The sequence below is a fragment of the Perissodus microlepis genome, chromosome 3 (assembly GCF_051167445.1).
Source record: "Perissodus microlepis isolate ML-2025 ecotype Zambia chromosome 3, ASM5116744v1, whole genome shotgun sequence".
Taxonomy (NCBI): domain Eukaryota; kingdom Metazoa; phylum Chordata; class Actinopteri; order Cichliformes; family Cichlidae; genus Perissodus; species Perissodus microlepis.
Window position 1 is genome coordinate 13,661,347 of NC_140463.1, and position 27,554 is coordinate 13,688,900.

A 27,554-nucleotide genomic window follows, 5' to 3' on the forward strand; every position below is an offset into this window, starting at 1 on the left:
TCCTGTGTAGGGCTGGGTATCGTCACTGATTTCTAGAATCGATTCGATCCACGATTCGATTCGATTCGATTTGAATCTGGGAAATTTTGACAGCCAGAAATATTATAATTCAGATCAGTACATTTACATATTTTTGTATCTATAAAAAGGAAGCTGACACACGCAAGACTATCAAAGGTGTGAGCGTCACAGCAGATGCCTTTGTGTCAAAGTAGCTGAAGATAAAACACAGAAAAACATGAAGGTGATTTTCCTGGCCTGGGATTTTATAAAAAATATTCTGCAGTAGATCAAAAACGAAAGAAAACCATTAATCAACATATGAACGTTACCTCTGACGTTACAGCGGTTTTATTAGAGACACGGCTAAGCGTTTTGCATTTTGCATAATTTTAAAAAGTTTAAATTTGTTCAGTATTGAACGGCAGAAATTAGGTTTTCCAAAAACGACAGCGCTGTAAACAACGGTAGACTTGTGCGTAACAAGCAAGCGAATAATGAAGAAAACAGATTTTTGGACTGGAAACTGTTCTTGAAGTACAGAGAGAGAGAGAGCTCTGCATGAAGTGTGATTTTATCTTGGTGGAAGCAAAACAGCAAAAGTCAGAGGGAATTTATGACGATGTTTATGTGAAGCGTAGTTTGGATCTTCTTTGCTTCTGGTTCGGTCAATATTGTTTGGAGAGAGATCAAACTAACAGCTTTAGAATCAGCACAAAAAGGGTGTAAACACAAAGCGTGGACCCGCCGAAACTTCGGAATCAGCGAGCTGTCGGCTTTCAGCCCCGACCGTGTCCGTGCCGTCAGGTGAGAAAGGCGACATCTCACTGATCCTGATCCGCGGGTCGCGCTTTGTGTTTAGGTCTTTGTGCAGAATCCGTATACCTGCTCTCATTTACTGTTTTAGCTGTTTGGTGGTTGTTGAAATTTTGTGAGGTTTCACCTGAGATTCTGGCATTTCGGGCAAAATAAATTTATATTAAAAAATCGATTCAGGATTTTAATGAATCGATTTCACGTTATCCAAGCCAGAATCAATTTTAAATAGATTATAAAAACCCACCCCTATTCCTGTGCTACTGCGAGTGTAACTACCGCCCCTCCCCCTCTTCCCAGCACAAAGCACAAGGCTTGCGTGCGGAGTGAAGCAGAAAAAGAGTGCGAGAGAGAGGGTGAGAGAAAGGGGGAAAAAAACCCACGACTCCAAATAAGGAGCCGGCTCACGTCGTTCACTTCAAATATCCGTCTCTAAGAGCCGTTTTGTTAGCTAACAACACATCACTAATGACTATGAAAGGTGGAAGAGGAAGTAGTTCCTTCCAATGTAGACAATCCAAATGATATAGTTTCTTTCCATTGTGTTCCTTTTTTATGATAAAATACAAATTTACCCTAAATTACTAAAATATAATTTTTTTAATGTGAGAATCAATTCTAGAACATAAATGACTGGTATCGGAGGAATCGATATTTCAATATCGATCTGCACATCACTATTGATTGGCCTCCCACACAAATGCAAAACTTCCTTCCAAGCCAAATACTAGAAAATATGATGAAGCATATCTTGCTTTGGCTTCACCTGCACTACTGCCAAGGTAGGTATCCCTGACAGAATTAGTTTCCCCTGCGTCGGGAGCACGAGCTAATGGAAATGTTAGTATTATTATTATTATTATTACCTTTAATGACACATGTTGTCATAGGAAGGTGGGGTACACCCTGCATTCAGGTCTTCCATTCCTCTGCACACAGATCATGATAGATACATACAAACAAAGAAGCTATAACCGACTAGTATGGACAAGTTAGGAGGAAATTCCTACAAGTCACATGCCCTAAAACTGAAAGCATGTTTATATAAAAAAAGAGTCATACTCAGTCTACTTCAGTGGAGGCAACACCAGAGAACCACTACCTTTACGACACAATTGGATATTCAGGTATGCTAACTTTGTCTTATCATTTCAATACGGTAGGAAAAACAATGATTAAACGCAATTGGTATATAGTCCAATATATATAGTCCAATATCCTGGTATATATTCCCAACTACCTGTTTTATTCACAGATAGTCGATGCAAAAAACATGAGCTTCTTTAGGAAAATTATCAAATCTATGTTGGGTAAGCAGTTTTTTTTTTTAATGTAACATGTTTATGGCTTACATATTTGTGATGATTTACTTGTTTGTTTGCAGCTCTGCTTTAATAAGTTCATAAATTTTGGATAAAGGATTTATTCAAGTCTTTCACTGAGCTCACCAAAGAAAAGAATTACCGATGAGTAAATGTATTTTGGTCTGTACTGATGGTGCTCTGTGCATGGTGGGGAAAAAGAGAGGATTCGTAGCACTTCTTCGTGAACATGAAAAGAGAGCCATCCTGAGGAGGCACTTTTTCTCAGACGTGTGGCAAGCAGCTTGGTGAGGTGATGTCGCTGGTCATTCGGGTGGTCAACTTTATTGGTGCCCGAGCTTTAAATGAACGCCAGTTTAAAACACTGCTGAATAAAGTTGGGAATAATTATCTTGGTGTTCTTCTGCACAGCAATGTGCATTGGTTGTCAAGTGCTCAGCTGTTTCACCTCTTGTCTGAGCGAAATCCGGACTTTTCTTGAAATGAAAAATGTTGAGGATCATGAGTTACCTAACACTGAGAGGCGCCTTAAGTTCTACTATCTTGTGGACATGACTGAACATGTGAAAATGCAAGGCGTTGGAAATACAGTCTTATCCCTTCAACAAGCAGTGTTTGCGTTTGAATCAAGCTAGAACACTTTGTCAATGACATTGAAACAGGTCGTTTACTACTACACTTTGAAAAACTGGGAGAGTTTAAAGATGCATTAAAGATGGTCTGTTAAAATGCCATCTGCCTGTTTAACGATGGTCTGTTCTAGTAGTTCTTGAGTGTTTATAGGAGCTGCCATGCCCATAATCCTCCCTGCTGTCTTATCAAAGTTGAAATCTGATCTTTTGCTTTTACAGTTAAATTACCTTACCTTAAGATAACAATGCACACTCAGGCAGAAAGTGATAACCACCATCATGAAGCTACATTTGTGTGACTCTGGTTTTTAGTATTATTAAGCCAGCCAATGCAAAGCTGACTATGTCAGTCTGGCTTGTTAGTACACCCTTCAAGTGTTTTGTTTGCTTATTGTGTTATTTTGTGTGCGTTCATGCCACTGTTGTATAAACTTTATGTGCATACTCAATCATATTTAATTTTCTTATTGAACAGTGAAAGAGAGCGAGACCTGCAGCTTGTCAGAGATTACAAGCCTCACAAAGATGTTGGCCATCTCAGAATTCTGCTTTATGGACCACCAGCTGCTGGAAAGTCCAGCTTCATCAACTCTGTCGACAGTACTTTAAGAGGCAAAACCACAGTTCGAGCTTTGGCAGCAAATGCCTCCGAAAGTTTCACCATTGCAGTATGTATGAGGATGTATCTATTCTTATCATAGTCACTGTTAGAGGGTTACAAAAAACACATTTCCTACAAGGCTTTCTAGGACTACAGGAGGGCACTGCAGCGGTAACTGCTTTGTAGAAATTGAACTAGAAAAGTAGGATAGTAGGTGCAACTATAGTGTAAACTATTCTGCAAATACCAAATTGTTTAGGTTCTTTAATATCTGGCACTGATATAACAACACTATATATTTTTTTATTTATAGTATAGGACATATAAAATTCAGAAAGGAAATCCAGACACCTTTTACCCTTTTGTCTTCAATGACACCATGGGGCTTCAGTCCAGTGACCAAGGAATTCATGTGGAAGACATCAAACTTGCCATCAGTGGACATGTCAAAGAAGATTACAGGGTATGATGTTTTCTTTCAGATGCTTGTACACAGTCTGTGATACAGAAATTGTTGATGATTGATTTTGCTTTTTTTTCCCAGTTCAAACCCACATCTCTCTTGCATGAATCAGATCCTAACTGCAACAGTTCTTCTGTTTTCAGTCATTTTGCTCTTGCATTTTTTTCCAGTTCAATCCCAAATGCCCCTTGCCTGAAACGGATCCTAACTACAGAGGCTCCTCCACTTTCGATGACAAAGTCCACATTCTGGTTTTTGTCATTTGTGCTAACACAGTGAGCTTAATTGATGATGCCACTTGGAGAAAGATGAACGATATCAGAGCAGCAGCTCGTGACAAACGTGAGAGCAGATGTTGTTCTACGAGCATATATGATGTCACAATTTCATATACTAGAAAAACATGAGATAAAATGATTGCATTGGTTTCTGTATTGGCAGAGATCCCACAAATAGCCATTCTGACAAAAATTGATGAAGCTTGTCCTGAAGTCAAAAAAGACATAAAGAACGCCTACAGGAGCAAGCACTTGAAAAAGCTGGTATGTTCAAAGAAGTAACTTTCATGAGTTTGTAGACAGTTTACACATGAATGTAACATCTATAATTCAGCTGTACATTTCAGTACATTTGTACAGAAACCTCAGCTGGAATCAGTACAAATAATTCAATAAGTAATTTATAATTATATCACTAGTGCAACAATATAGTTTCAGTTTTTAAAAAATTAATATTGTTTAACTTAGATGGAAACAGTGAACGTGAACCTGGGATTTCCACTGAACTGCATCTTCCTTGTGAAGAACTACCACAAAGAAATCGAGACAGATGACGGTGTGGATTCACTGATACTGAGTATACTGAAAAAGATCATTGACTATGGAGAGGACTACCTGAATGACCAGAATAATCGTGACCTGTCACCAATGTGTGAGGGGGACAGAAAATGAAAATGTTCAGTTACTCTTCAGGTGATTTTGCTTTGCTATTGCTGCAATCATAGTCATAGTAGTCATAGCAATCATAGTCACACAAAAAGTTACTTTCATCAGAAACTTTAACCTACTGAATTTTATCTTGTTCTTATTTTCTGTGACTTTTTTCTTTCTCAAATTAAATCCAAATAAACTTCAAGTTGTTTATCTTAAGAAAATCAATAAATGTACTTTTTGTTATTTATTGTACAGTCAAAATGGTAACTGCAGTAAGGATCACTAATATATGCCTGTAACCTGTTGATCAAAAGCTAAAAATGTTACGGTTCTGGGGGTTGATTCGACCCAGCATTTTGAGTTTCTAATGTTTTGGTTTATTTTTGCATTATGGATTGGTTTTTGATACTCTTGCGCTTTGTTGACTATTATTGTGTGGATGCAGTGGGCATCCACACTATTGAGTTCCTGTTTCTACTATTGTGATCCTGTTTCTCATTATTGTGTGAATGCCTCACAGGCATCAGATATTGAACCCAGGCCGCCTTGAGACTAGGGCCTGGGCTCGAATCTGGCTCATGGAAACACAGTTCAACTTTGTTTCAACTCTTTTCAGTACAAATATCAGTATCTTTACCCATTTTCAGCAGAATTTTTGGCTTTTCACCTCTTTTCAGCAAAAAATTCTGCTTCAACTGTTTTCACCATAATTTTCAGTTTCTTCACCTCCTTCCAGCACATAGTTGTGTGAATGCCTCACAGGCATTCACACTGTTGAGATCCTGTTTCTCTTTATTCTTTATTTTTCTTTTTCTAGTTTCTTCCGTACGTTTTTTGCCGCTTAACTAGTCCCTCAGTCCCTCACATGAGAATGTGGGCCCTACAGATCTAACCTTTAACTACAATTTTTGTATGAAGGAAACCATGTTTACAGGCTATGTGTTGGTGATGCAATTAAACCATGCTGTTGGGAAAATGTTGATTACTGTGAGCCTATGTATTCAATGTGAAACACATGCTGTGTTAAAATCAGTATCACTCCTTTCACAGAAAAGGAGGATTGACCACATGATTTACAGCAGCACCTCTAGGATCTGTTGATCCAGGCCTGACCTCCACGACACTCCAAGGCTAATGTGTTGCTTTTCTCTCTCGCTTGTGAAGGATTCAGCACGGACAGACAAGTGACATTAGAGCACACGTGCAGTGATTAAAGGACATTTTTAATATTGGGCTCATTATCTGACTACTATTAAGCTCATAGTGATGAAATGAGTAAGTGACATAAATTAAGGAAAGTCACTGATTACAGTATTTTTGGAATAAACGCATGGGATGATACATGATTTGCGGCAAATTATAGCAATAGTAGTTGGTTGAATGACTTGAAAAAAGAAAAAAAGAAACTGCATATAATGCTTGTCTCTGTAGTGCTGAATACTTTATGATCTACAGTTGTTTGCAATTGTGAAGTTTGATTTACCTTAAACATCTTCTAGGATACAGGCTCCAAGCGGAGCTGGGAGTTGAACAACTTTAACGTGAAAATCACTGGCTAATGTTTTTCTTATGACAGGATTGCAGGCTTGGAGTAAAGCTGCTCTGAGGGACAAGCCCTGCGAATCTTTAAGAGAGAATGTGCAACTTTCTTGTGTATGTCTAATTGTGTGAAGCTGACACATGGCAAGGACCATGTGGCAAAAGAGGGTTTTCTGGGGAGGTGTCATTGTTTAAATTACTGGTGGAATGAGGTGAAGTGATGGAAGAAGAGACTAAGGCTATAACAGAGGCGACAAGAGGATCAGTGAGGAGTGGAGAACGCCTCCAGCTGACGACCCGCAGAGAGCTGTGCCTCTGGGCTTCCTAGAGTGCATCGACAGGAGATGGTGGACAACAGAATGGGCATCTGAAGGATAAGGGGAGCGTGCCAATTTGTTATTGTATCTTTATTTCAGACATATACAGAAAAAACAATATATACACAAGTACACACACTTGCATTTACAAATACGAATAATATATATATAAATACACACACGTATGTGCTCAGACTAAATAAAATAAAACAGTCTAAATGACATGAAATGACAATTTTTAAGTCTGAAATGGAGTAGGAAGAAATATATCATACTTATTAATCCCTACACCATGCTTAACATTCTATTGAATCCCACTATTCATTGTTACCCCTAATTCCCATCATCACTTACCCCACACAATAAACAAGGAAGACATGTATAAACATAGCTACAGTGATAGATATAATTTAGATACAATTTAGCATAGTTATATATACAATGGGTGATCAACTTTATCAGTTTCATATTCTTCCAAAAGCAGTTTTCAAAACATCTTTATGAACTGACTAATGCTTGAACATTGCTGTAGTTCCACAATAAAACTGTTCCACAGTTTTACCCCACAAATAGTAACACAAAAGGTTTTATCCTTTGTCCGTGCTTTAAGAGTCTTCAGATTTAATTTTCCCCTCAATTCATAGTCCCCTTCTCTGTCAAAAAACATCTTCTGTACATTTCCAGGTAACATATTGTATCTGGCCTTGTACATAATTTTTGCAGTTTTATATTTTATAAGATCCATAAACTTCAGAATTTTTAATTTCAAGAACATGATGTTAGTATGGTCTCTAAATCCTGCATTAGTAATCATCCTGATTGCTTTTTTCTGAATTTTACATGATGGTTGAAGTGAAGTTTTGTATGTATTTCCCCAGATTTCCACACAGTATTCCAAATATGGCAATATAAGTGAACAGTAAAGTACCCGGAGTGATTTGGAAGGCAAAAAATGTTTAGCTTTACTCAGTATAGAGATGCTTCTTGACAGTTTTTCTTGTATATGCTTTATGTGAGGTTTCCAGCAGATTTTGTTATCTATTATCACACCCAGAAATTTTGTATCAGAAACTTGCTCTACTTCAACATTATTTATTAACAATTTTGCTCCAGCATCTTTTTTTACAATTTCCAAATAACATAAATATAGTTTGTTTGTTTTTTTCAAATTTAGTGATAACTTGTTTCTGTCAAACCATGTTTTCAGTTTAATCATTTCTTGTGTGACAATTTCCAAAAGCTGCTGTGAATTCTCTCCAGCACAAAAAATATTTGTATCATCTGCAAATAAAATAAACTGTAATATATCAGATGTTTTACATATATCATTGATGTAGAGGATAAACAGCTTTGGTCCCAATACTGACCCCTGTGGAAATCCACAAACAATGTCCAAGCACTCTGATTGATATTCACCAATCTTCACAAATTGTTGCCTGTCTCTCAAATAACTTCTTACCCACTCTAGCACCACTCCTCTAATGCCATAGTACTCCAGTTTATCAAGTAATATTTCATGATTAATTGTGTCCAAAGCTTTTTTTTAGGTCAATGAAAACACCAACTGTGCATTGTCTTTGATTTATACTGTTGGTTATATTTTCAATTAGTTCCATTAATGCCATAGATGTTGATCTATTTGGTCTGAAACCATACTGACTGTCCATTATTATTTTATGTTTATCTATAAATTTGTCAAGTCTATTAATGAAAACTTTTACCAGTATTTTTGAAAATTGTGAAAGTAGAGAAACAGGCCTGTAATTTGTGAATTGGTGTCTAGCTCCATTTTTAAACAGTGGTATTACTTTAGCTGTTTTCATTTGTGTTGGGAATGCACCAGTTTGTAGAGACAAATTGCAAATGTATGTTAAGGGTTTAGAGATGCCATCGATCACTTTCTTAACGATTTCCATATCAATGTCATCAAAGTCTGTAGAATTTCTTTGTTTGTGATTTCCCAACAATATCAATGATTTCCTTTTCTTCTACCACTGTTAAAAACATTGAATGAGGATTACAGTCAATGAGTTTAGTTTCATTCTCTGCAGAATTTGTTATATCAGGAACTGTATCAGCCAAGTGTGGCCCAACACTTACAAAGAATTTATTGAACTCATTAACCACATCACTCATGTTACTAATATTTCTATCATTATTAGTGAAATACGAAGGATAATTTAACTGCCTAGAACCATTTTTAATGATGGTATTTAATGTTTTCCAAATCCCTTTAATGTTATTTTTATTCATATTTAATAATTTCTCATAATATTCCTTTTAACATGACCTCAAAATACTAGTTAATTTATTTTTATATTTCTTGTATTAATTTTCAGCTTCTGTACTTCTGTTCTTTTAAATTCTCTATATAAGGTATTTTTCTTTTTACATACATTTTGTAATCCTTTTGTGATCCATGCACATGCTGCATATTTTTGTTTTTTGCTATATTTCTTTACTGGGCAACAGCTATCATATAAGTCAAAGGAGCTTGCAAAGAAAAGCGTCTGGACTTCTTTAAGTTGCTTGAAGATGTTTCACCTCTCATCCGAGAAGCTTCTTCAGTTCTAAGGTCAAAAGGTGGGGGGACACTCCCACTAGGTTTAAATCTGGGACTCCCCACCGTTTTTACTTTTACTTTTACCAATAGCATAATAATTAATTCTACTGGGAGGTACTTATTTGAAAATAGTTTTCCTGGACAGACTATGTTTCACATGCTGACCTGTGTGGAGCGCTATCTGGCTGTTGTTCACCCCATCACCTACATGCGTCAACGGGAAACACACGGGGTCAAGATAAGAAACATCATCACTGTGTGTGTTTGGGTGCAGAACATTGGATGGTACGGGATAATTCAGTCTGTTGATGAATCAATCAAACTACAACTAGCATTTTCAGGTGTCAGCTTAGTTGTCATTATTTTCTGCTGTTTGTCTGTTCTCCATGTTCTGATTCGCCGAGGGCCGGGGGAGGTGCATCGAAACAATGAACGGATTGATCAGGCAAAGCAACGAGCTTTCCACATGATCGTGGTCATAATGGGAGCACTGCTGCTCATTTGTTCTGGCATAGAACAATTATGACTGATGGACATGAAAGTTTTATGTGTGATGTGGGAAGTAGCAAACTTGCTATCTGTCCCCAGCAGTCTGGTTCTTCCTCTGCTGTTTCTGCAAAGAACAAAAAAAATGTTATGTTTTGCATCCTGAATCAAGATAGAGAATTAGAGGAATCAGGACTTTAGGGATGTGGAAAAATTGAGTGGTTGGATTTAAACTATTAAAATTTTATGAATTATCACAAGTCTAGAAGACTTTTGTATACGAATGCTTATGATTTCAACTGTCAAAACTGGAATGAATTTCATGTTGGTTATGTGTCTCCTCAGACAATCCCACCTTATGTTAATAAATGTAATTCTTGCACGGCACAGACTTTTAAACCTTTGAAGGGTAAGTAGTAAAAACTGAAGTGGGCAATATTTAATGTCAAAGCACAGTAACACAAAGAAAAAGCTCTGTGGAGTATCTAAATGAATCAGTTAGAAATAAAGACCTGAAATAAGTTTCTATGTGAGCCTCTTAAAATCAGCTGACTCGTGCTCCTTACAATCTCTTTCTTTAAGTCATGAAAATATAACATCACAACAATGTGACTTGTAGGTAAACTGTGTGACTGACTGTAATGTAGATGTCCAAGCCTAATATGCAAAACGTCAGCTGTACTTAGTGGATAGTTTTAAATAATATGTGCTTGATGTTAAATGAGTGCATGTGGATTATTATCTGTGGCTTAGCTGCACCGATAACACTCGTTGGCTTTAAAGGAAGAGGACAAAGGTGAGTGACAGCATTTTTAAATAAAGTCTTTATGAGTTTGATTATATTATTTTTACTTTAAAAAGATAATCTTAGTCAGTCTATAATTAGTAATTATTATTCAACACAGTACTGCAGAATATGAGTTGAACCATCCCTCGTTCTTTATATTTCAGCTTTCTTCTTTTACGTCGTCAGACTGAATGTTTTACATTTATAGTTCTCCAAACACTTCAAGGGTTTTGGAAAGTCTTTCAAAGTTTTTTTTTATTTAGACACTGGTGGCTTTTTCATTTATTTCTGACTATTTCTTGTACCTGACAAATAAAATAAAGTCAGGTGAGTAATATCACCTTTATCAAACCCCTTTTGCAAAGGGACACACTTTTGTTATTACAGAACTTCTGTAATAAAGGGTTTACACTCATTCCTCCTGTGTATCTAACTACACATCCCTGAGTCTGAGCACCTGAAAGGAAGGAGAACGGAGCAGTCGAGCAAGATTATTTTCTGGACATTTAGCTTCTATAGATGCAGGAAAAATAAATTGACTTGTTAGTGTGTAATAAACTAGTTATCTGATTGAATTAATTATGGATAAATATGCTGGGATAAAACTAATGTTAGTAAAACTCAAAGTCTAGGAAACCTTTTTCTTAAAGTAAGAGACCACCAGCATAAAAAAAAAACAGGCACATAATAAACCTGCAGCTTAAAACATATTGTACAACATGCATGCATTGCATACTTTAAATGTTGGATCTGCAGTTTGCACCATTATGAGATTTTGTGTTAAACACAGACTGCTCCACACCTGGAGGTGCTAAATCATAAAACAGTATGTGACAGATTAAAATTAGGGGTCATTAGTGGTTTTGAAACATGCAAAGGACTCGCTCTTTCATTTATTTTACATATATTCCTCACACAACTATTCATCAACATGTGTTCTAATGAGACACTAGCTTGAGACAGTCTGGACAAAAAGCACAGTGACACGTCCTCCTTTACTAAGGAGAAATAAGGAAAATACACACAAGGTTTGACTAAAAAAACAAGAATGTTTTACTGTTTTAAAAGGGAAACATTTTCAGAAAGTAACAGTTTCTACAAGAAAGTGTGGACTTCAGCTAAAACCAAAGCCTAAGATTAGCCATAACTTGAGTTGCCATGACCTGATGGATGTTAAATGCTTAATTATACCGACTAATTTCTTCATTGTTATTAATATGATTGTAATTCTTATATTTAAAGAAATGTCTCTTAACTTATGCCAATGATGAGCAATTTTGCTTCTGTAATTATACCATTTTTAACTATTGACCATTCATGATTTCTTCAAATTAGCTTAGTATTTGCTTTGTTATATTATATTCAAAAATTGTCAAGTTCCCAAACCATTGGAGAGTTCTGGTAATGCTCTCATAGCTACAGAGACATTTGATGGTATGGTAACTTAAAGCCTGTGAAATTCTATAAGACCGATGATTTGTATTTTTAAAAAAGTCCAAAGTATGTGTCAGTAAATATAGCATTTGGACACACACATAACTTTATTAAAGAATTCACCAATATATTCTTTGACCTTTATATTTCACAATAGCTGAAAATTTACTAGAATTGCTTCAAGGCTGACCAAAAGTCTTCTTCCATGACTTCATTCAATTGTTGGCTTCAGTTATGGCCAGAGCCACTCTCCAGTTGGCCTGCCAGTACCTGTTAGCTATCTCCAGAGTCCTACAAGCTGACCAAGCCCAGGAGCACTCCTTTTGGCTTTTGTCACCACCATCTGACAAAAGAAACCAATCACAACGGCACCACAGCTCTGTGCAGCCTACGGTGTCCTAGTGCCACATTAACACCCTTATGATGTTTGTTATGGAATCGGCACAGAAGTTCAATAACAGAAAAACACTCAGTTTCAGTTCTGGCAGACCATTCCTCCTGATCAGCTTCTCCAGGTCTCATTGCCCTTTGACTGTGGCACTCAGGGGTGGAAGCCTTGGGAATCCAATCCCCATGAATTTCATTTTGCTTTTCTGGTAAATTGGGCTGTGAAGTTTTAAAATGAACTGCAAACACTTGGTGAGTGTCTTTTGCAGTGGGTTTAATAACATATTGCAATATGGAGAAACACTCTGGTCAAACACCAAAGTAGTCTCTGAAGATGGGCGTGGGTGCTGTCTTATATGCTCTGACCAAACTCATAGACAAAGAAAATTCCTCAACACATCACTCGTGTTGAGGCCATTTAGAGATTTAAAAACAAACAAAAGAAAATTTTTCAAAAGGATTCTAAAATGTACAGCCAGTGAAGGGAAATTGTCAGCATGAAGCACTGACAAGAACGTAGTATTGATGAGGCTTTTTTGCAGAATGAATAATTTGAAAGGATCAGTTACAAACAAGAACATCATCAGTGTAAGTGATATAGTGCATGTTGAAACTCCTGAAAAGTATTAAATTATTAAATATATTTATTTTTACTGTCTTCAACAGACCATGTTCAACAACTCTTCCTCAGCTCTCAGTGATCCTGTCTCAGTCTCCAGCTATTTAAACTTTAACTCCTCCAGATCATTCGAATGTCCCGTAGTCGGTTATGTCATTTTCACCAGTTTCACCATCACAAACACCTTCTTCCTCTTTCCACTCTACATCTTCATATTCTACACGGGCTTTCAGCGTTGGAGGCATCGGCACAATGCACCTGCAGGGACGACAATGAGCCACTCTGACTTTTTCACATACAACATGATTATTGTGGAGCTGTTTGTTGTTTTTGGAACACTTCTCTGTACTGTGGGCACTTTTACCAATAGGATGATAATCAAGTCTACTGGGGGGCACTTGTTTGAAAATAGTTTTCCTGGACAGACTATGTTTCACATGTTGACCTGTGTGGAGCGCTATCTGGCTGTTGTTCACCCCATCACCTACATGCGTCTGCGGGAAACACACGGGGTCGAGATTAGAAAAATCAGCACTGTGTGTGTTTGGGTGCAGAATGTTGGATGGTACGGGATGCTATGGTCTGCTAAGGATTCAGTGAAAGTACTGCTACTACTATCATATTCAGGTGTCTGCTTATTTGTCATTATTTTCTGCTGTTTATCTGTTCTCCATGTTTTGTTTCGCTCAGGGCCGGGGGAGGTGCGTCGAAACAGTGAACAGATTGATCAGGCAAAGCAACGAGCTTTCCACATGATCGTGGTCATAATGGGAGCACTGCTGCTGAAATTTGCTAGCATCCTAATTTGTTCCATCGCAGACCAGTTATCATTGGTGGAAAAGACAGATTTATGTGTTGTGTGGAATGTAGTAATCTTGCTATCTGTCCCCAGCAGTCTGGTTCTTCCTCTGCTGTTTCTGCACAGAGGAAAAAAACTATGTTGTGTGAAGTAAACTGGATCAGGATAGAGAGTCAGAGGACTCAAGCGTTTATGGATGTTGAAAAGATAATGGAGTGGTGGGATTTTAAAATATTGAAACCTTATGAGTTATGACAAGTTATGAGATTATGAGTTTGTATACTCATTGAGTAACTAATTAAGGGTTTAGGTTTCAACTTTCAAAACAGAAAGTTGTGATTTCACATTGGTAATGTGTCTGCTCAGAGGATCCTGGTTTATGTTCGTAAATAGAATTTTTGCACTTTATAGAGTTGTTAAACATAGAAGGGGGTGTTTTATTTGTTGATCAGTCACTGTCAGTAAGATTAGGGTAGTTTAACTGAAGATTTGAAATATCAGCTAAATACTTCCTTGGTCTTGTTTGTGCTGCTATATCACACTATCACATTAACTGTGGATATATGAAACAAAAAGCCATGCATTATTGCCTTGTAATTCATGCCAGCTAAAATTTAACAACTAAAATGCTGTTAAGTGCTGTCAGGGTCAATTTGTCTTGTCAAAGCAAAGCAACACAATTTTTACTTCCAATTCAAGGTAAGAGACAAAAAGCAAGTAAGTGAGAGCTGAAAGCTAAAAGCTATCTTAACTCTGAAATTAGATGTTTATCTACTTGTGTGATTTCAATTGTATTTATATCGGTCAAATCACAACAACCATTGCCATAAAGCTCTTTAAATTATAAGGAAAGTACAATAATACAGACTTAGAGTATATACAAACCCCAGCAGTGCTATTACATTTATTACTTTTGCTACATTTACTACTAATTTTTATATACTTGGTCAGAGATGATTTCTAGTCTTAACTAACTGTATGTAGAGAGACTTGTTCCTTCTCAGTAGTAGTTGTGCAGGTTATCATTTTTACTTGTAAACAGTCACTGTCTGTGCTGAACTCTGCAGATGTTAGCTGTACTCATACACTGTAATAAAGAGGGATGACATGACTAATTTGTTTCTGGACTCTTTTTTGCTGCCATCTTGTATTTTGAAACCAAATGTGAAAATATTTGGAGCACAGGCTGGAGTCTGGGCTATCTGCTGATCCAGAAAAATGGACGATCCACTCAGATGTAGACTAAATATTGTTAAAAGCCATCAAATAAAATTTTTGCCCACCGGAACTATAGAATGAATGTCTTGAAGGATCTGTACCACACTGTAAGACATATCATTTGTTACATAATTCAATTAATTTTTTTCAAAATGTGCAAAATCACAGTCCTGAGTTCAAGCTCAGTGACTCCAGTTACTTAAAGTTCACCAGCAGAGAGCTAGTTGTGCTGTAACACTTGTCAGTGTCAAATAGACCACACCCTCTCTGAGTATCCAGATGAATTATTTACAAAAGAAAATCTGAACTAAGCCTCTGAAAATATGTTTAGTCCAAAGATACCAATCTTTTTTTTAGTCACAAAGCTAATCACATGAATGTGCCTGGTCAGTAGTTAGAATAATACTGTATTACTGTGTAATCTATTAAGAAATAGAAGATAAACTGTTTGGGTGACTGTAAGCCAGGAGTCCAGTCCTAATATGCAAAACAACAGCCATGTCATAATGGTTAGTTTTGAATAATATGTACTTGATGTTAGATGAATGCATGTGGATTATTATTTCTGGCTCAGCTGCACTAATAACAACACTTGTTGGTATTAAATGGAGCTCCCCGCTGACGGACAACAGGACTCAGGTGAGTGACAGCATTTTATAATTAGAAAATATTATTTGATAAGGTACTGTATAAGTCTTTAACCATCCCTCATTTCTTTATATTTTAGCTTTAATCATTTTTTGTAAGGAGCCGGACTTAATGTTCTACATTTATAATTCTCCAGGCTTTTGTAAGATCTAAAGGGTTCGCACTCACTCCTCCTGTATATCTAGCTAAATGCCAATAATGACAACATCCCTGAGTCTGAGTGCCTCAAAGGAAGGAGAACGGAGCTGTCGAGTAAGATTGTTTTCTGATTTAAGGAAATTCAGCTCCTGTAAATACTCACATGAAAAATAAAGTCACTGGGCAGTTTTTAATAAACTGCTAATCTCATTTATTTATATATGGATTAAATATGCTGGGACAAAGTTAATGTTTGGTCCTGATTATAACTCAAACTCAAGGAAAGGCAAATCCAAAAGAGACGTGCAGCTCAAAAAGTAAAGTAACAAAACAAAATTAAACCCTACAACGTTCAGTGGTACTATAAAGTATGCAGTGCATACTCTAAATGTTGGATCTGGAGTTTAGAGAGATTAAGAGATTTTGTGCTATACTCAGACTGCTCAATACCTGGAGGTGCTAAGTCATAAAACAGTATGTGGCAGATTGAAATTACGGGCCATTAGTGGTTTTGAAACGTGCAAAAAACTAGCTCTTTTATTTATTTTACGTCTTCCTCACATAACTATCCATCAACATGTGTTCTGATAGGTTAATTGAGACACTCCGAACAAGCAGCAAAGTGACACGTCTTCATTTATTAAGAAGAAACAAGAAGAATACAAATAAGGTTTGACTCTTTTAAAGCATGTAATATTTCTAATACATTACGATGTAGGAACCCACATACAGCTGCAAACAGGTTTTGTTTCAAGGAAAAATGCTAAAGGCAAATTTTTAAAAACTGAAAACTTTGTAACTTTTCAAAAAGGGAAACATTTTGAGAAGATAAAAACACTTTAAATACAATGTGGATATTAGCTAAAACCTAAGGCTTGCACCAGTGATGGAATTTTGCTTGGGTAATTACAACATGTTTAAATTTTGACCGTTTGTGATTTCTTCAGAATAGTTTCAGGTTCTTTTTTTCTTTTTTCCATTTGGTAAAGTAAATCCGTTGGGCATCTTTCTTTGCCTTTAGACAATATTTCTGATGGCAAAAGAACCAAACGGGACAGGCAAAAAAAAAAAGAAGTTTCAGGTTCTTAATCTATTGGAGACTTCTGGCAATACTCTTACACTTTCAGAGACATTTTATGGTTCGGTAATTTAAAACAATAATAATGGATTGCATTTATATAGCGCTTTTCGGGACCCCTCAAAGCACTTTACAATAGCACTATTCATTCACTCTCACATTCATACACTGGTGGAGGCAAGCTACAGTTGTAGCCACAGCTGCCCTGGGGCAGACTGACAGAGGCGAGGCTGCCATATCGCGCCATCGGCCAGGGCTCGAACCGGCAACCTTCCGATTACAAGACGAACACCCAACTCTTGAGCCACAATCACCCTTTTAATCTTGATAGTTATTAATACTTACAATTTTATTTTTATTTTTTTCCATACCATGTTGCAATAAATACAGTGGTCCTTAGTTTAAGGTGGGAGTTAGGTTCTAAAAATAACCAGCGATAGGTGAAATCTGCAAAGTAGCCAACTTTAATGTATTTTTTACAATTATTATAGATGTTTTAAGGCTGTAGAACCCCTCACGACACACTTTATACACTTTTCTCAGACAGGCTTGAACATTTTCACACTTTTGTCTCGTGTTTAAACACTCTCAAAGTTCAAACCTTCGTAGAAAAAATAATCCAGTGTTATAGAATGAAACCAAAGATTAAACCCTGTTTTCAGGTCCAGAACATGAGAATAGAGCAGGTGTGAGAGAATTCAACATTAATGAATCAGTGGTTTGAAAGTAGAGGAAGCAAGAAGAATGAGTTGAGTAAAGTTTGACTTATCTGACTGTTTTGTTTCGCTTAATGGACTTAATAAACCCGTGTGCCTTACAGTCCGAAAAATACAGTAACTTCTACCTTCCTTTAGCATGTCCATAAGTACAACTTTTTGTGCGATGGTTAGCATCTTCCTCTGCATTTGAGTGCTACCGCAGGTTCCTTTGGTGCAAAACATTTCGTGTTTGTTTCAGTTTTGCCAGAACTACACTGTGCTTGGCTTGCCAGCACCTGTCCGCTATGTCCAGAGCCCTGCAGGCTTACCGAGCACACTGCAGCCCCTGCTTTGTGCAGTCTACAGTATCCTAGTGCCACATGAACACCCTTACGGTGTTTACTATGGACAGGTTGGGATCAGCACAAAAGTCCATTAACAGATCAGGTAGGCCATTCCAGGTGATATATGTGAAAATTTGAAGTTGCAGGAAATGGCACTAATTAAACGCAGCACTGACAAGAACATATTATTGTTGAGTGTTTCTTGCAGGAGAATTAATGATTTTGTAAGGATCAGTTACAAACATGAACATCATCAGAATAAGTGATATAGTGTTGCACGTTGAAACTGCTGGAAAGTATTAAATGATCAAATATATTTATTCTTGGCGTCTTCAACAGACCATGTTCATCAACTCTTCCTCAGCTCTCAGTGATGTCTCCGGCCTTTTAAACTCCTCCACTTCACCCGAATGTTCCATAGCAGGCACGGCCCTTTTCACCAGTTTCACCATCACAAACACCTTCTTCCTCTTTCCACTCTACATCTTCATATTCTACACGGGCTTTCAGCGTTGGAGGCATCGGCACAATGCACCTGCAGGGACGACAATGAGCCACTCTGACTTTTTTACATACAACATGATTATTGTGGAGCTGTTTATTGTTTTCGGATCGGTTATCAGTACTGTGGGCAATTTTACCAATAACATAATAATTAATTCTACTGGGAGGTTCTTATTTGAAAATAGTTTTCCTGGACAGACTATGTTTCACATGTTGACCTGTGTGGAGCGCTATCTGGCTGTTGTTCACCCCATCACCTACATGCGTCTACGGGAAACACACGGGGTCAAGATTAGAAACATCATCACTGTGTGTGTTTGGGTGCAGAACATTGGATGGTACGGGATAATTCAGTCTGTTGATGAATCAGTCAAACTACAACTAGCATTTTCAGGTATCAGCTTATTTGTCATTATTTTCTGCTGTTTGTCTGTTCTCCATGTTCTGATTCGCCGAGGGCCGGGGGAGGTGCGTCGAAACAGTGAACGGATTGATCAGTCAAAGCAACGAGCTTTCCACATGATCGTGGTCATTATGGGAGCACTGCTGCTGAAATTTTCTGGCATTCTGATTTGTTCTGGCATAGAACAATTATCACTGATGGACATGAAAGTTTTATGTGTGATGTGGGAAGGAGCACACTTGCTATCTGTCCCCAGCAGTCTGGTTCTTCCTCTGCTGTTTCTGCACAGAGCAAAAAAACTATGTTGTGCGAAGAAAGCTGGATCAGGATAGAGAGTCAGGGGAATCAAGAGTTTTATGGATTGATTAGATTTTAAAGTATTAGAACTTTATGAATTATAACAAGCCTGAAAGATTGTATACTCATTAGGTAAGTAATTAATGGTTAAGGTTTCAACTTTCAAAACTGGAATGAATTTCGTGGCGGTAACGTGTTTGCTCAGAGGATGCCTGCTTATGTTAATAAATGTAATTCTTGTACTATGCAGTGATTTTAAGCATTGAAAGGTGGTTTTATTTGTAGATCGGTAAGTGTAGGATTAGGGTGGTTTGATAAAAGAAAAGAGGCTTTATATTGTAACTTAAATACCCTACAATAAAGTTAAAGTACTTACAAAAACCCAACAGTGCTATTACATTTATTACTTGCACTATACTAATATGTTCGTTTACTTGGTCAGAGGTCTTTAGTAACTAACTGTTCATAGAGAGTTTTATTCCTTCTCAATAATAATTGTGCATTCAGATATAATGCGATTGTTGTGCAAGTTAGCATTATTACCTGTGAACTGTCTGCGCTGAATTCTGCACGTTAGCTGTACCCATGAACCAAGGGTGGGTAACTCCAGGCTGCAAGGGCCGGTGTCCTGCAGATTTTAGATATCACCCTGGGTCAACACACCTGAATCAAATGATTAGTTTATTACCAAGCCTCTGGAGAAATACAAGACATGTATTTAGTCTGTATTTAGACTAAATTAAGAGGTAATTTAGTCATTTAAATCAGCTGTGTTGGATCAAGGATATATCTAAAAGCTGCATGATACCGGCTCTCGATGACTAGAGCTTCCCACCGCTGCCATACACTGTAATAAAGATTAATGTGGCCACCACATGACTCATACATGACTCATTTGTTTCTGGACTCTAAATCTTTAGTCTTTTCTGCTGCCGTCTTGTGTTTTGAAACCAAATGTGAAAATATTTGGAGCACAGGCTGGATTGTGGGCTATCTGCTGAGGCAGAAAAATGGACGATCCACTAAGATGTAGACTAAATATTGTTAAAAAGCCACCAAATAAACCTTTTCCCCACTGCACAACATGAACTTTTCGTGGCTCTGTACCACAAAGTTGGATGTATTATAGCAAGCAATTTAATGTTTTGTTTTTTTTCCACCAGGCACAAATATGGAAAACACAATCATGAATTCCAGTTCAGTGGCTCTGGTTAGTGGAGTAACTAGCAGATAGAAATTGGTGACAACAGCTTCTGCAAGGACACCGGTCAATATCAAATACGCCACAGCCTCTCTGCAGTATCCAGATGACTCAGAAAGAAAAAATCTGAGTCAAGCCTTTGAGAATCTGACTAGTCCAAAACAACCAATCTTTTCTTAAGTCACAAAGGTAATCACAACAATGCGACCAGTCAGTGTTTTAAATGATATTGTATTGCTGTATATTATATTAAGATATACACGATAAACTGTGACTGTAAGGCAGGTGTCCAGTCCTGATATGCAAAACACCAGCAGTGACCTAATCAACAGTTTTGAATATCATGTAATGGGTGTTAGATGAGCGTGTGTGGATTCTTCTTTCTGGTTCAGCTGTGCTGAAGACGGCACTTGTTGGCATTAAAGGAAGCAGCTGGCTGAGCTACATGGAGATTCAGGTGAGTAGCTTTTGAGATCAAATTTTTAGGAGGTTGATTAATTTGAAATTAGTATTCAACAAAGTGCAGTATTGTTCAAAAGTATATATTCTTCATATATGTCGGTTTCAATTTAGGTTTTATTTTGTAAAAGCCAATTAATACTCAACTATGAATCATTCAAGCATAAAAAGGCACCTAACTCACAGGATATATTTGTCTAGACTTAACATAGAACTTACAAAAGAACCAATCTAGGTACTTTTTTTTTTTTTACCTCTGAATCTATGAAAACCACCAAAGATGACACCATTTAAAATAGCACTGTTACACCAACGAGGTTATTCCCAAAGGATCCAAAAAGTAGTGTTATATTTTAACGTGATGTGTAGTGTGTTTTTAGAAATGTGAAAAAAATTGTGGACAAGTGGACAGACAAAAGAGGACGTGGCAGACCTAAAATGTAGTGATGTGCGGATCGATCCTGAAATATCGATTCCTCCGATACCAATCATTTATGTTCTAGAATCGATTCTCACATTAAAATATCGATATTTTAGTAATTTAGGGTAAATTTGTAGTTTATCATTAACAGGAACACAGTGGAAAGAAACTATAACATTCGGATTGTCTACATTCAAAGGTGTCATGGTCCCTGTGCCTCACCAGCTGATCCTGTATTAGGCAACATGTTTTTTTTCTCTCTCTCTCTCTCTCTCTCTCTCACCTGCCGGGGCGGTGCTCATTATGGGCTCCCGCCCCTGGCCCACGCACCTGCTGCCTATCGGGATGATCGCAAGGCCGATTTAAGACGGCAAGCACTGTGTCACTCGTCACTGGATCGTTGAGCTATCAGTATCTACCCCGGACCTTTCCCTGCCTGCCTGTTTCCGTGTGGACGAGTGAAGAGAGAGAGCCTTTGGAGTGCATCTGATTCCCGTCTTTCCCCTCACATACCCCGGAACCCTGGACCCCCCTCCCCTCCCTCCAGCACGTTGTAAATAGCATCACCTGGTGTCGTTGTGTAAATAAACTGATTGTTAACTCTGCAAAGATTCCCGGTCTGCGCCTGAGTCCATTAACTAAAACGTGACAAAAGGAACTACTTCCTCTTCCGCCTTTCATAGTTATGTGCGAAATACGGCTGTATAATAACTCGCAGCCCCTTGGCGTGCGCACTCACAACAATGGCTGAGCGTAATTGTGCGGACGCATTTTACCTCCACAAACAGCTGAGACGTGGTTTGGATACATGTGGCAAAAAAGTGAGGTGTTGTAGCTATACTTGCCAACCTTGAGACTTCAGAATTAGGGAGACATTCAAAAGGGTTGTTGGGGGGGAGATAAATACATTTTACAGTGTTTATTTATTGGATAAAATACGTTAAATGTCACCGTTATTATTGGCCGACGCGGAAACAGCGGGGGTGTCCAAATTCAGAGGCTGCTTCCACCTGAGGACCCGGCCTTCGCGGTCTAAAGAAAGCCGGGTAGTACGTCACATGCTTCCTCGGTGGAGTGAAACTCTGCCGTCTGCTCCTTGCTACAGAGGCGGAGCCAGACATTGTATACACCGGGGGCTTAGCCCTAAAGGGTAATACGCGTGGGGGGGGGGTTGGAAATGACAAAAAAAACCTGCTGTGAAGTTGAAGATTTATTAGGCTGTGTTGTAAGCTTTAAAAAAAAAAAAAAACTTAATATGAGAAAAAAAATATCACATATGCAGCTTAAAAATAGTTTTTTACTTAAACAGCAAGGCAGAACGAAATTAGGGCTGTTTCAAGATACGGGGACTAAACCCCATTTCAACCACACCCAGAACTGATCCGGAATGAAAACAGTAGAATAACAGTTCAAAATCAGGACTACTTTAGGACTTAACCAACAAAGAACCAAAATCAAAACTAGATGACAGTAGCACTGAAAATCATCACAGATCTGCACTACATTGACGACACCTCTTTATTGTGGTAACATGAGATTGTATCTTCGAGGCTTGAGTTTTGCAAACCTATCAATGACATTTTCAGGGTCAACATTATCCAAGTACTCCTTTTCAATAGATAATATGGCCAAATCATTCAGCCTCTCTTGTCCCATGGTTCTCCTTAGCCACATGTGGAGACGACGCAAGGCACTAAAAGAGCGCTCACAGCTGCAGCTACTGACAGGAATGGTTAGTGCAATTCTAAAGATGACCTTCAGAGTTGGGAACATGTCCTTGTCAAGCAAGTGGAAGGCAGTTGTGATGTCGCAAATGTCCTCTTTTTCCATTTTTCTTTTCATGAAGTTTTTTGCCACAACAAGTTCTTCAGGCTTTATCGTCACATGGTAGTGTGCCGCAATGGGTTTTAAGGCATCTTCGGAAAGGAATGTTGGGGAGGATGGATTGCATGCCTGAATGCCCTCCATTATTTTCTGTCCTGCCCCAGAAAATCTGTCTGCTACCTCCTGCAACATTCGGTCCAAACAAGGAAAGAATATCTCGCACCTAAACTCTGCTGAGCTTGTGAGATTTGGTGTTGCACCACAGCTGGACTCAAGTACAAATCCTTCAAGTCTTTTCTGTTTGTGTCGTGCCCCCTGAGGAATCTGGATGTTGTAGCTTCCACAAATGTCCATGGCCTTCTCAAATATTTCCTCAGCAGCAGCCTCTGTGCGCAGTTTACTTAGTGTATCAACTACCGACATCTTGTACTCCACAGCTTTGCCCATGTCTAGCCTTTCTCCCTGCAGGTAGCGGTGCAGGCCTTCAGTGATGCCAAGCAGCTGTGAGAACATGATTAACATGTACACAGTCTTGGGTTTTGACAGCTTGGACAATATCCCTTTAGCAATAGGAGTGTTTGTGGCTTCGAGAGTTGCTAAAACTGCAGAAATGTTGTTGAGAAGGGCTTTGATGGAATTTACTTGGCAGGCCCATCTTGTGTTAGAGAGCTGAACAAGCTCAGATGCAAAGTCCAAGGTCCTTTTGCAGTTCCTTAAACTTTGTGTGGTTTACCAGGGAGGTGTCAAAAAATGTGTAGACATTTTCCAAAAGTCCAAAGAAGTCAGAAGCAGCTGGAATAGCCTTGCATGTATGGCAAAGGACAAGGTTGAGCTCATGTGCATAGCAGTGCACATATACTGCTTCAGGGTGTCTCTGTCTGAAACGGGACTGCACACCACCCATGACAGATGCCCCATCATAGGATTGAGCAACACAAAGTAAGTCACTGAGCATGTAATACTGCAACAGCTCCTCAATAGTGTCTGTAATGCACTGTGCATCAAACCTTTCTAGTTTCCGTAGACCAAGAAAACATTCTTTGACATGGCCTTTACATGACACAAAACGTACACACACTGCAAGCTGTTCCGTGTGCCCATCTCTAGCCTCATCAGCCATAACAGAGTACATCTTAGCTTCCTTCATCTCTTTAACTATATTTCCAGTTATTTCATGTGAAATACTGGTTATCATCTCATTTTGTGAAAAATGAGACAGATAGGTAGCATGTGAGACAGGACTGTAATTTTTCAAAAATGGATCAAATGTTTTCAGCAGCTTCATGCACTCAAGGAAGTTCCCTTGATTATGACTGGTGGATTCCTGCTCATCGTGGCCACGGAATGGTATTCCTTGTTTTCCAAGGAAACTTGTTACAGCTAAGATCCTGTGGAGATATTTTCGTCTCTCTGAAATCTCTGCTGCGCTTGCTGATCTAAGTTGCTCAACAACGTCACCTTGGTTTTTTGTGTTCTTAAAGCTGTGCCAGCAGATCATAGAAGACGAATGGCTGGAACTCTTTTCGTGCTCCCTAAAGGCATTTAAAGCCCTCTTCCAATTGCAGAACCCTGAATGACTGAGGCCATCTTTTTTTAACCCTTTAGAGCCGGTCAGAGTGGGCACGCTCTGTTTTGCGTAACTATTTTTAAATCCCAGTAGCTCTGCAACCACGTAAGCTAGCGCAATAATTTTTTTTGAATATGAAACCGGAGGAGTTGTACTTACATCTTATGCCATCAGCTTGTCCTAGGTCACAGTTTCCTTCCACATATAGCTTTGCAAAAACTGCATAAAAAGCACTTGCAGCAACAAAAACATAATATTCCAGAAACACGCTTTGCCGATCCGATCAGCTGTTCATAACACTTCCTACGTTGGAATAGACGTCAGCGCGAACTTTTGCATGTCCGCCATTACCTGCCCGAAACCGGAAGTGACGTCATTTTCGCGGAAATGTACTTTTTTTTTATCATCAGGGCCTCAGGGCCTATACTGGTGTTTTTATAAGTTATCTTTGACTTTATGACTTTCTGTGTCTTTTCTGGGATGCTTAGGACTCAAATTGCACTGCTGGAAATAGTTTATTTTGATGCATATGCTGCTTTTTTGCAAATTTGTAGTATAATATTTATTTTCGTTTTTCCTGCAGTGTATAAAAATTGGTGTATTTCAAAAATAAAACTATGAAGACACTCAAAATAAATTTCCTGTGGTAGGAAACTATTTTGTGCAACTTTTTTGTATTTACAGTTTTGAGGGATAAGCCTCTTAAATTTCTCTAACTAGAAATATATGTTAAAAAAGCAAAAACGATTTTCAATTTTTTTGTAGTTTATTGCACTTTTTTGCAATTTATGTAATTACTATGCACTTAATGAATACATATTATTAAAATCTGGGCTATAATGGTTGTATTGATGTATAGCAACTTGAAATGCTCCCAAAAATGGCTCTACAGCATGTAAACATATAATATAAGCTCTGGCGGACTTGGTTCTATGGTAGGTCTTAAAGGGTTAAAGTATTCTGCTTCCCAAAAATGCGACATGAAAAACAGAAAGCCAAGTTCCTCACAACAGAATACTCCAGCCATGTAAACTGTTCAAACCAACTCTTATTGAACGCCCTCTGCTGGCCTCCAAACTGGCTCAGCGGATATTGTGGGAGGACATTTTGTCTTGGACCACTTTCTAGAGTTCCTAAATCATCTCCTGCTGCTCCTTCCAGTAAACCTCCTTCAGCTGTGATGCTGTTGTGTTTTGGTTTTCTCTTGCTTTCCTGATTTCCCCTGACCTCTCTGAATGATCAGAAAGAGAATCATTACTAATTAATGATCCCTCTGTATTTGTCTTTGTGAGCCACAAGTTTGTGCCATATTATTTTTAATTCTACCAAAGTACTCTATTTAGATTCAGAAAAGTTTATATAACTAATTAGCCTTGTTGTGCAAATAAGTTTGCATAACTTAATAAATATAGAATTTGAAAAATAACAAACCTAAAAAGATACGTGTTCTGATGTTTTGGCAAACAACCATTTGACTAACATGTCTGTCTCACCTGGTTCTTGTTCCATTTCTCTTCTGTCCTCATTCTCCTCTCCATCTCCCTCTCTCACCCTCTCTCTCCCTCTTTGTGCAGACAATCAAACCAAACACCAACATCATCAAATATACAGTTGAAACCAGATATTTACATGCTCTTCAGATAAAAACACAAACACTTATTTAAGGTAAAACCTCAAATTAGACTAAATGTTTAATTTATATTTGTTATATTTAAGAGTAAAGAGAGAAATTGTCTGTATTTCTTAATTGCAAATGACACCCAAATTGTATTCAAAACTGAGACACACTCATGGAGCTCCACAATTCTTTTCCTGTTGTTTTGGTTGACATCTTTTGATTTTTCCCATGTCACAGAAACAGGCTCTGTGTTTTGCCTTATATGCATTAACAGCTGTGCCACCAATTTACTCACATGGACTCTACTAACCAATCAGAAGCTTCTTCAGCTCAGAATGGAATCGTCTGGAGTTTTCTTATTAATTAACAATAAACTTAGTGTACATGTACTCCTAAATTTGATGAAAGTGATAATAAATAGACAGCTCTGTCTCTCTTTATTCTGACATTTAACTAATTCAAAATATATTTCAATGTTTATCTAAAACAAAAGTTTACTCTAAATTGATGTTGTACAGTAATTTGTACAGTAATTTACAGTAATAATGCTGTACTTGTTTTGCATAGAAATATACTGAACAACATACAAAGCATAATATATAAAATAACATTTACCTGAGTTTTTTCTTTGAAAGAACCCTCTAATGTCCATTCTTATATTTCAGTACATAACTGAAACCGATTTAGTCGGGGAGGGTAAGAACTGAAAATATGAAATAAACACACGTAAGCTAAGACTCTCTAAAAAAATAGCATTTGTTCGGCTTTTCATTTCGCCATTTGTTGATTCACTTGAAGAGCAAGTAACGTAATATGGGTCAAGTGATCAGTTTGATATCAGTCTTTCGTGATACACCGTCATATTTACATTATTTGTACGGTACGAATGATTTGCTTTGGTACCTGGTCAAACTTAAGCTCTCCTTAGTATGGCTGGCTCCGTTTCTCCAACAGTGCACTCGCAGGCAGCAGCTGCCCCGCCCTCTCGCTCAGTCGCTTAGTGCCTGAGCTCGGATCATACCAATATCAGGGGGGATTCACGCACAGTCGTAAATTCCCACAGTGTGCACTATGTGCTTCGAATATTGTGTGTACTTTTTGTTTTATACAGTTGTCAGCCAGGCATCTAACTATGAAAAAATTACACTCCAAAAGACCCCGGGCTTCTGACAAAACAACCCGGGCTTAAGCCCAGTAAGCCACCCCCACGCTCCGCCCCTGCCTTGCTATCTAAAATATAACCGGGCACTGGCGTAAACTCTCGACTGTCTCACAATTTGTTTAATTAGTTTTCTGTTTAACGTTTATTCAGCTGTGTGAAAACACCCGGAGGAACCCTCCCGAGGGATTAATAAAGTTAAATTTAATCTAATCTAATAACTTTAATCTCAGCCAAACCGATTTACTCACGAACAAATAAAACACTGAAAAGCCAAACA

The 27,554-nt window shown here is 38.0% G+C and overlaps 3 protein-coding genes and 1 pseudogene across 3 annotated transcripts; 3 read left to right on the plus strand and 1 right to left on the minus strand.

Annotated features, from left to right (window-relative positions):
- Window positions 1-2,239: 2,239 nt before the first annotated feature.
- LOC146390040 (interferon-induced protein 44-like) lies at window positions 2,240-5,176 on the plus strand. The gene is made up of 5 exons (XM_084917968.1): window positions 2,240-3,438; window positions 3,685-3,834; window positions 4,005-4,176; window positions 4,276-4,376; window positions 4,581-5,176. The coding sequence occupies exons 1-5, from the start codon at window positions 3,184-3,186 to the stop codon at window positions 4,782-4,784; spliced, it is 882 nt and encodes a 293-aa protein (XP_084774094.1). The 5' UTR covers window positions 2,240-3,183; the 3' UTR covers window positions 4,785-5,176.
- Window positions 5,177-12,948: 7,772 nt separating this feature from the next.
- Window positions 12,949-13,851, plus strand: LOC146390041 (uncharacterized). Its single transcript, XM_084920331.1, has one exon. The coding sequence runs from the start codon at window positions 12,949-12,951 to the stop codon at window positions 13,849-13,851; it is 903 nt and encodes a 300-aa protein (XP_084776457.1).
- A 4,312-nt stretch (window positions 13,852-18,163) lies between these two features.
- Window positions 18,164-19,060, plus strand: LOC146390042 (uncharacterized). Its single transcript, XM_084920332.1, has one exon. The coding sequence runs from the start codon at window positions 18,164-18,166 to the stop codon at window positions 19,058-19,060; it is 897 nt and encodes a 298-aa protein (XP_084776458.1).
- A 3,286-nt stretch (window positions 19,061-22,346) lies between these two features.
- Window positions 22,347-24,235, minus strand: LOC146390043 (zinc finger MYM-type protein 1-like; annotated as a pseudogene).
- Window positions 24,236-27,554: the final 3,319 nt, after the last annotated feature.